This window comes from Hippocampus guttulatus, chromosome 13, assembly GCF_054856545.1.
Source record: "Hippocampus guttulatus isolate MCC_2025c chromosome 13, RoL_Hgut_1.0, whole genome shotgun sequence".
NCBI classification, from domain to species: Eukaryota; Metazoa; Chordata; class Actinopteri; order Syngnathiformes; family Syngnathidae; genus Hippocampus; species Hippocampus guttulatus.
In genome coordinates, this window is record NC_141273.1 from 19027772 (window position 1) to 19037957 (window position 10186).

At 45.1% G+C, this 10186-nt stretch overlaps 1 protein-coding gene across 1 annotated transcript; it reads right to left on the reverse strand.

The window, feature by feature from the left end:
• Positions 1-925: 925 nt before the first annotated feature.
• fam241a (family with sequence similarity 241 member A) lies at positions 926-4050 on the reverse strand. Its single transcript, XM_086127323.1, has 2 exons — positions 3760-4050; positions 926-2681 (listed from the first exon to the last, which is right to left on the reverse strand). Exons 1-2 carry the CDS (start codon positions 3949-3951, stop codon positions 2385-2387), a joined length of 489 nt encoding a protein of 162 aa, XP_085983449.1. The 5' UTR covers positions 3952-4050; the 3' UTR covers positions 926-2384.
• Positions 4051-10186: the final 6136 nt, after the last annotated feature.

Here is a 10186-nt window from a genome sequence, read left to right on the forward strand (position 1 = left end):
GGGACAAAAGTTGAGCACGTCGTAGCGCATATTTAGTCAATGACATGTACACACAATGAAATTTACATTCATATATTTGATCACTTATTCTTTGACATTTTAGGGGGAAGCCGAGCTTCCCTTGCAGTCCGAGAGCAATCGCCACTGGTGGTGAACAAAGTGAGCACCGCAAAAAAAAGAATGACTTCAGAAAGTCCTTGAACGGTACCGTCAAAATGACGCCACGGAAATGACACAGTACCGGTAATGATCGTTACCATGAAACCTTCAGGCCTGCCGTAGTTTTTTTTTGTTTTGTTTTGACTGAGAAATTTCCTTTGGTCCCAAAAACGCACATTATTTGGAACTGTGCGTCCCGCGGGAAAATTATGCGTCTAGGACGCAGATGTAACGAGATGGCTGCCCAGTTTCATGAGGTTATATTGTGATAACATCATGTCATGACGGATATTGTACAGCGCTAATTTGAATAACGTCTTCCCCCCCCCCCCCCCCATTAAACTAATTGAAGTCTATCAGGGAAGGTAAAATGTACACACCACCAAAAATAGCAAACCACGTATGTAGGCATGAAAGGAATAAGGGGGCACTTGGAAAACTCCATCTACTGTGGGGTGTCATGGAACCAAAACGTTTGAGAATCTGTTTTTAAATGATGTCTTTAATGGCAAAACAGCAAAAAAACAACAAAAACAAACAAACAATGAAAACCTCAAAGCCTGTAATAGCCAATTTCAATTTTTTGCTGCTAATTAAATGTGAACCAAACCTAAAATTACATTTTTAGTGATATAGTCGCGGGGTAGGTTAAAAAAAAAAGTAAATCAATTTTAAGAAACATATGAGTTTCTATTTTGTCCTTGAACATGAATTTTAGTCCTGTTGTACAATTGCATTTTGACACCAAGCCAGAAGGAACTCTCTGTACTTTTCCAAAAAGGAAGTTTATTGTTTCCCTCAGGAGAATGCAATCAGCAGTTGTGAACTTTACTGTGCCATTGCACAAACCAAAGTCCAAAAGACAGGATATAGCTTGAATAAGTTTGATGTGGGAAGGGTGTGACTGAACAATGCCCTGATCTTAGTCCTATCAGTCCGAATAAATTGGGATGAACTCAAACAGAAAGTAGGAATTTGCCCCCTCGTATTGACAGCATCAAGAAACTCTAACATCACAATTTTTCTTTTGTATAAATTGCCCCCCCCCACCCCCCCAAAAAAACCCTCTCAGACATTCTCAAATGTAGGCGGCAAACCCAGTAATATTTTGTCGGTTATCTGCCCGAATTGTACAGTAGAAAGTACAAGCCAAAAGTAAAAAGGCCTCAATGGTAGACACCTTATAAGTCACTCTTGGTATTCTTTAATGCAGTGGTCCCCGGGCCGCAGACCACTACCGGTCCGTGTGTCATTCAGATTTTATAATTTGCATTTATTTATATACTCTTTGCTCTTCTACTTCTCCTTTTCATAATTTTGTTGCTGTAAATTGGGAATTTCTCCATTGTGAGACAAATAAAGGTTTTCTTGTCTTATTCAGATGTAATTTGGGACTGGGCCGCACAGAAAGAATAACTTACAATACTTCCGTTGCATTCATTTCAGAATTTGAAAGATGTTTTATTTTTAAAAATTACTGGATTCTCTCTACAGTATGTCACTCTTGACGCAGGTCAAGGTGTGCTTCTCGGTTACCGCTAAAATGAAACCCATAAGCTAGCAAAATGAGTAAAAAAAAAAAAAAAAAGGATTTGGAAAGGGAAAAAGGCCCAGCCAGGACACAGAAGAGGAGCCTCTGACGACCAAGAAAAAGAAGGCTACATTTAATCGACAGTATCAGGAGTCCCACTTAAAATACGTATTTAGTTCAACGAGAGATTCCCGCTCTCCATGATATGCGGCAATGCTGAGTCGTGTTTTTTATGCAATTTGTATTTGCGGTGTAGCTTATTTTGAAGGCATGTTTTAAACATTACCATAGCGACCAGAGAGCGTTGCGGTCAGATAGGACGTTCCTCGTGTCATGATTCGTATTTATTATTATTGTTTTAAAAATACGACAGTTTTCATGCAGGTCATATCATATTATTTTGTTGTATTTATCCGCCACACTTTAAAGGTAAAAATATTGTCTGACATTAAACCGCTGCTTTAATTGGTTGCCATATTCACCACATGGATTTATATTTTTAAAAAATGGTCAAATTATCTTTTGCATCTTGACTTCTAAAGAATCTTCTTTGTTTCTGACTCCTCCACTAATACCTGCAAAGCCCCCGTTCGTCAACATGACAGGACAGGTCTCTATAAAAGCGCCGTTGTGCAGGGCCGTCCAAACCGAAAATTTCCAGAAGCATCCACAGCTACCAAAGTGCCGACTCTCATTACTCCTGGATGTAAATGATGATGATGCACAGAGTTCCCACAAGTCCAAGAGCCTGAATGCCAAGGAACCACAGCAGTAGCCAGAAAAAAATGACCACCACTGGCTCGACTATCTTGTCTCCAAAGTACATCTGGCTGAAACCCATCCCTCGCAGACACTTATTGAACATCCCAAACAGCGTCCCCATCCGCACGCAGTCATCCAGCGGAGGCTCCCTGGTGCTGGGATTGTCCTCAAGTCGCCACCTCATGCCCCGATTACTCAGAGGTAGTGGTTGGATCCTGCTCCCCTCAACCTGGACACGATGATAAGACAAAGGTGTTAGCTCTTATGAGGATTAGTGGTTCAGATAATGGATTTTATACTGCAATATATATATATATACAGTATATATAATTTTCCCAAGGGCAAAAATAAAACAGAATATGAAATTATTCAAATTTATTGTATTCTAACACGAATATCCAGACTCCACTACAAATTTGCACTCATGCATGTCTGCACCCATGACAATGCCCTTGAAATACACCTCACCGTGCATACATCTTCTCTGCACCTCCTGTCCCGTGGCACCAACCTCCCCCTCCAGCGCCAACCAAATCTCCAGACCATGGGAGACCGGGCCTGTCTCTCCACATCCGGAATGACCTACCGAGCATCTAAGATATCCTCAGCCTCTCGACTCCGCTAAAAAAGACCTGAAGACTCATGCAGGCCTTTCTAAACTGGTTTTATTCTTTCTGACCTCATTGCTTTCATGTTTTTTAAATTGACCTTCTGTCCTTTATCGTGCTTTGCAGCACACAGAGGTTTTGACAAGTGCTTTATAAATAAAATGCATTATTATCTATATACAGGGACAGTGTTGGTTCGGGCAGAGCCACGACAGACAACATGCCTTCTCAGTCACCCGAAAAGGACCACGATCCAAAAAGGTTGAAAGTTAGACCCCGATTTTCACAAATTTCAAAATGTGCGTTTAAAAAATAGATTTCCTTTTGAAATGTTCCCAGCTGTCCTCTGGCAGTCAGCGGAGTACACCCTGAACTGGTTGCCAGTTTTATCGACGACAGGTAGAAAAGTGAATGACGTTTTGGAGCGACACAATCAGCACATTAAATGTTATAAATGTACACAGTAAACTGACTGTCAAGATTAAAAAAAAAAATACAGGAATGGCCACATAAACGGATAATATAACCAACACAAACCAGCTGCGGGACGTCGGAAATACATTTCAAAGAGTTCGGTCCAACTTGAAGCCCTGTGTATGGTTTAAAAAAAAAAGAAAAAAATCTGAGCGTTATGCGCTACAAAGTTAGCGCGTTGCTTCGTAAACAGCGAAAGCTAGCTTCTTAGCAGGAGGTTTTTACCCGGTTAGGCTGTTGCTGTGCTACCGTCTGCCTTGCGCCATTGACAGCTTGAGGAAGAGAACGCCGGCCTCTTTGGTTTTCGAACGACGACTCTGTGAGGTCACGCCGCTGAACCAAATCTTGCTCATGTCGATGCGGCGTCGGAGCGGACATGGTCCCGGGCCGGTCCCAGACGGGAATTTCAGAAAACATTCGTCTTGCGTGATAACTCAGTTTCGAGCAGGGACCGCTCGGCAAGGCTTACCATGGCTGAGAAACTCCCCACGCTACTCCTCGGACGTTCTCGGTATGAACGTGTCAACAAGCGCCCCTTACAGGTCACAATAGTAACTGCAGCTGCAATTCCTCAAAAACAACACATTTCTTAACTGTTTATCGAGCAGCCAACATGCAAAATAGAACCGCTCTATCTGTACAAACACACGCACACACAGACACACGCACACAGACACACACACACACCGAATTGGTTGCCAGGTAATCCATTTATTTCAATAATTTGTTTCAAAAGTTAAACTTTTATGTTATATTGTTCATGACAGACAAGGTGAAATCAAGCCTTTAGTTTGTTTTCTTGATTATGGAATAATTATAATGTATTTTTATATATAAATAATTATATTTATAGAATATAATTATATTTGTATATTATATATTTTATAATTTATGTTTATTTATATAGTTTTGTTCTACTTCTCCCTTTCATAATTTTGCTGCTGTAAATTGGGAATTTCTCCATTCTGAGGCAAATAAAGGTTTTCTTATCTTAAAGACAAATAATTTTTTTGAAATTCACAAACAGTTTCACAAATCTGAATATTTCATGTGATCAATAAGAAAGGATCTTGAACAAAGAAACATTAGCCTTCTGAAAAGTGCATTCAAGTCATAAGCCCTCAGAACTTTGTTGGACCTTTTTTGCATTGATGACACCCGGACGTTAGCATGAGATAGAGGCTATCAGCCTTTGGCATATTTCCGGTGTTATTATAACCCAAGATGAACGTCATTTGGGGGGGGGGGGGGGGGGGGGTTCCTCTTCCCTCTTTTTCCTCTTGACAATACCCCTTAAATTTTTAACTGGGGTCAAGTCATGCAAGTTTGCTGCCCAATCAAGTCCTATTATTCCATGGTTATCAAAACAGGCTTGAGTACTTTTGTATTTGAGGGCAGATGCCAAATCCTGCTGAAAAGTAAAATCACTGTCTCTAAAAAGCTTGTCGGCAGTTCCCCACTGCCGACAAGCTTTATTTACATATAGCCACGACAGACAGACAGGAGCCCAATGAAAAACGGGCGACTGGAACAAAGCGGAGATGGGCGAGATGCGAAAACATGGCTCTGTTGGAATGCTACTACTCAAGCAACCCTCGTCAGAGGGGTTACATGCAGAGAATGTGGGCTGAATGGTTTCTTCGAAACCCAACGTCACAGTTGGCCATGAAACAACTAGTAGCTCAGTGTTCCAACATCCACAAACGGCAATTACTGTCACAACTTGAGATTGATGAGGTACAATGCAGATTCCATGGTGAAGGGCCCCAGGCTGCCAGACCAGAGGAGGAGATCATATCAGAGATTGGGAGGCCAGCCCCAATGTATGAAATGCCGAGCGAGGCAGCAACTGACCTGAAAGCTAAGATCATGGCGAGAATGAAAGCTGGGCAACCGATTACAACGGCGATTTGAAGTACCACCTGAAAGTCTCATGGAAAGTGTGAATGCAGCACGGAGGGCGATCCCTACCGTAACGATCACAGAAACCAATGAGCTGATATATAATTCAGCATTAGTGATCCTAGAGATGCTTGGCTATAGGAGCAACCATGGGAGCCATGAGATACGTTACCCACCATGGAAAAGACGGTTGGAGGCTAAGATCAAGGCGTCTCGGAAAGATGTGAGTCAATTGACGGAGGCCCAGAGAGCTAACTGAAGGGAGAACGATCCTGATCATGAAGGATCCCTCAAAGGTGGCATTCCCATCCAACTGTCGGCCAATAACCTGTCTCTCCACAACATGGAAGCTCATGTCAGGCATCATTGCGGCAAAGATAAGTGGGCACATGGATCAGTACATGAGCGAAGCACAGAAGGGCATTGGTAGAGATACCAGAGGAGCCAAACAGCTCCCGGTTGACAAAACAGTTGACTGCAGGAAGACTGCAGGTCCCGACATACCAACCTGTGCACAGCCTGGATTGATTAAAAGAAAGCCTATGACTCGATGCCACACATGGATCACTTAATGCTTGGAGTGGTATAAGGTGAACAGGACCCTAAGAGCCTTCGTTGCGAACTCGATGAGGATGTTGAAAACCACACTTGAAGCCAATGGCCAGCCACGTACCCAAGTATCCATCAATTGTGGCATATACCAAGGTGATGCACTCTCTCCACTGCTGTTCTGCATAGGACTGAACCCCCTCAGCCAAGTAATCGTCAAGACTGGCTATGGATACCGCCTCAGTCACCTCCTCTACATGGATGACATAAAGCTGTATGCTAAGAACGAAAGGGACATAGACTCCCTGATCCACACAACCAGGATTGTCAGCAGTGACATCGGGATGTCATTCGGGCTTGAGGAATGTCGTCGGATGGTGACTAAGAGAGGCAAGGTAGTCCACACTGAAGAGATCTCACTCCCTGAAGGAACAATAGCAGACATTGAGGACAATAGTGATGGATCCAGCAACACCGATGCGTCGACGCACGTGTCAAGCTCACAGAGCAATCCCCGTGTCAGTGCGCGTGCTGCTTCAAGACGATCACGTGACCAATACATGAACTGCGTCGACTCAGTCCAGGGTGCGTCGACGCCGCAAAAGCCTGCCAAACTGTGTTTATAAGGAAGTGCGTCAAGCGAAGCGATGCCACCTGCCAAAACAAGCCAGACCTCCCCCTCGCTTGCTTGTCGAAGTATGTCCATTTTATGGAGCAACTCCCGGGGAAGCGCAAATTGTCTGCCATGTGGGACCATTTTGATCTCCTTTTGGAGAATAAGGTATTTATTCAAATATCCCTCACCAAGTGCCTTTCAGATTATTGACATGTCTTGTTCCATTCTAAATCAAATCCATTTCAAAGTAACTCTTAGTTTCCATTCTCATTTCATTGCAGCTGAAATGTCAAATTTGCCAAACAGAGCCTATCCCAGCTGGAGCCTATCCCAGCTGTCAACGGGCAGTAGGCGGGGACACCCTGAATTGGTTGCCAGCCCATCGCAGGGCACACATAGACAAACAACAATTGCACCTACCAGTATAGTAGCTATTTGGGGGTTGGGAAATACTATTGTGGGTGGCCCAGTGGACCAGTGGTTAGCGCATCGACCTCACAGCGCAGAAGTGTTCAATTCCAGCTCCGGCCTCCCTGTGTGGAGTTTGCATGTTCTCTCCGGGCCTGCGTGGGTTTTTTCCGGGTACTTCGATCTCCTCCCACATTCCAAAAACATGCATGGCAGGCTGATTGAACACTCAAAATTGTCCCTAGGTGTGAGTGAGTCAAGTGACGTATTCAAGTGCGATCAGTTTGGTCGAGAACCGATTTTTGGTCGTAATCCCAGTAAAAAAAAAAAAACTCAATTTTTGATCGAAAACCAATTTGTTCTAGAACAGAGACGTTCGAAAATCGAGGTTTGACTGTCTTGTGCAGTCCGAGTGAAATGTAACTTTTTTTGGAGCGGGGTGGGGGGGCGGTTGTTTATGAGAAACAAAGAACCAATTATTTAATGAGATAAATGAATGAAAACAGTGTTGAAATGAAAGCAGACACTTTTTGAGGATGTGTGTGTGTGGGGGGGGGGGCAGCTCCACTCATTAAACAACTATTATGAGACTCTTGATGATATAAAGGCATGGTGAACCAAGTGTGCTGCCCTATCACTTGTTTATTTCAAGCATTCCGAATTTTTACTGTGATGAGGACCTGGAAATTGAGACGACGGAAACGAGTAAGGAGGAAGAAATGAGGGCTGAAAAAGATGGTGAGAAGGAGAGCAAAGACAGTCGGAGAGCACCACAGGAAGATGAGGATGGCCAAAAAGTCAAAAAAGAAGACCATGAAAGTCCAAAGCAGCACAAGATTGAAAATATCCAAACGGAGAAGCCCAATTAGTGCCCGGAAGGCAAAAGTCAACAGGAGGACATCGCCGAGGACAATCAAGAAACAATGATGATGAGCAATGAAGACAGCTTAGCTCTGATGCAGAACCTCAAAGAATTCAGAAACTGTTTTGACATGTCTGAGCTCCTCAACGATGACTCAAAGGTCTCTATGCCCGCCCCCGATCCTGTATCCGAGGATCAATTGCCCCAGAACCTCGGTCCGATCCAATCCGCCCCGACCAAGAAACCGCACGGCCCCTCTTTACCACAAACTACGCGCCCCAACGGCCAGGAACCACAGGAGGTGACCCACAACTAACACATTTACACTTTAAACTAAAGCCATACCCAAAAAGACACAATCTGCCATTTTGTTTCGAGCTTATTTCGCGCATCATCCTCACCGACGCCAAAACAACCTTCTCTTCCTCCTCCAGAGAAGGACCATCTCACCAAACCCCCACACAACGCATTGGCAGCACCTTTGTTGACAACACCACAAATGACAACGGCAAACGTCTGCTTCTCCTCTGCCATTCAAATAACCTCTGCATCACCGACACCTGGTTCCCTCGCAAGCAGATCCATCACTGGACCTGGTATAGTCCTGATGGAAGAACCCGGAAGGCGATAGACCACATCATCTCCCGCCGCTGGCGATCCTCCGTCACCAACTGCAGGGTCTTCAGAGTAGCACAGCTGGGCAACACAGACCCACCGCCTGTTGGTTGCCCAGCTACGACTTAAAATACGAGCAGACCCATGAACCAGGCCACAACCACGCTTAATGTCTTCCAGACTCTGTGACCCCACCACTGCCTCTGCATATTGCTGCTCCATCACCAATGCCTTCACCACCCTGGCCGATGATGACATCGCGGACTGGGAGACTTTCAAACAAAAGGTCAACCAGTCTGCCCAGGATGTATTGGGAAGATCAAGATCTCTTCCCAAACAACCATGGATCTCACAGCTGACCCTTGACATCATTGACCACCTCTGTGATGCCCGCCTGCGCGGTGATATGACAAGAGTACTGGAGGCTGAATGCAGCACGTAATGCAGCAATTGTAACTGACAGGGAGAGGTACTGGGGATGAGAGGCTGAACGCCAGGAATGCGCAGCATAGAGCAATGACCTCAGACAGGTCTTTCGAATGCTGCGCCAAGCCCGTATCGGACCACGCATCAAGACTGTCCTCATGAAGGATGCCAGTGGAAATCGCATCACCACAGAAATAGACTGCCTTGAATGCTGTAAAGAGCATTTAAGCAACCTCCTTCATCATCTTCCAGTTCCAACCGACCCTCGTCTTGTTACTGCTGCCAACTCCACCACCCCCAACCCCAACTGCAAAACGGACCCAGTCACAATCGATGAAGTCAGAGCAACAATAAAAACACTCAAAAATCACAAGGCCCCTGGCATCTGTGCCATCACTGCAGAGCTGCTCGAAGAAGGTGGTGACTCCATGGCCCAGTGGCTCACCCACATCGTTAACCACGTGTGGGTGGCAGAACAGCCCGCCACAGACTGGACCTGTGGCATCATCCTGCCATTCTGGAAGCGGAAAGGCGACAAGCAACTCTGCAACAACTCCAGAGGCATCTCGCTGGTCCCCATACCTGTAAAACTGTTTACCCGTATCCTTCTCACCCGTGCTCTTCCTGCCATTCGAAGCTATCACTGCCCTCAACAAGCTGGCTTCATGCCCAACCGGTCCACTGTAGATCACATCTCCGCAATTAGACCAACATCTTTTTATAGCCTTCATAGATCTTAAAGCTGCCTTTGATGCAGTTGACCACCTCTTCCTTTGGAACATTCTGAAATACCTTGGAGTGCCACCCAAAATAACCACATTGTTCCAGCGACTCTACAACAACTCAGAGAGCTGTGTTCATGTGAATGGGAAGGACTCAGAGTGGTTCCCCATTAACAGCGGGGTCAGACAGGGCTGCGTGGCCGCTCCTGACCTTTTTAACTGTGTCATTGACCACATTATGATCCGAGTCCGGGAGCAAGTCTCAGGCGTGTTGCTCGGCAACTTCCACCTGACCGAACTTGAATACACTGATGACACCACCCTGTTCAGCAACTTCCTCCAAGACCTCAGCAGTGCTCTCTCCATATATCAAACAGAAGCAGCAAAACTGAGCCTTCAAGCTGGCAGAAAAAAACCTATGTATATCGGTGACGGACCCCAGCTTTCCTTCCTGTTTTTTGGCACAGACGAAGTGCAATTCGTCAATTCGGTCATTTACCTGGGCTCCACCATTACAAGCAACGGCGATCTCAAGCCAGAGATTGACCACAG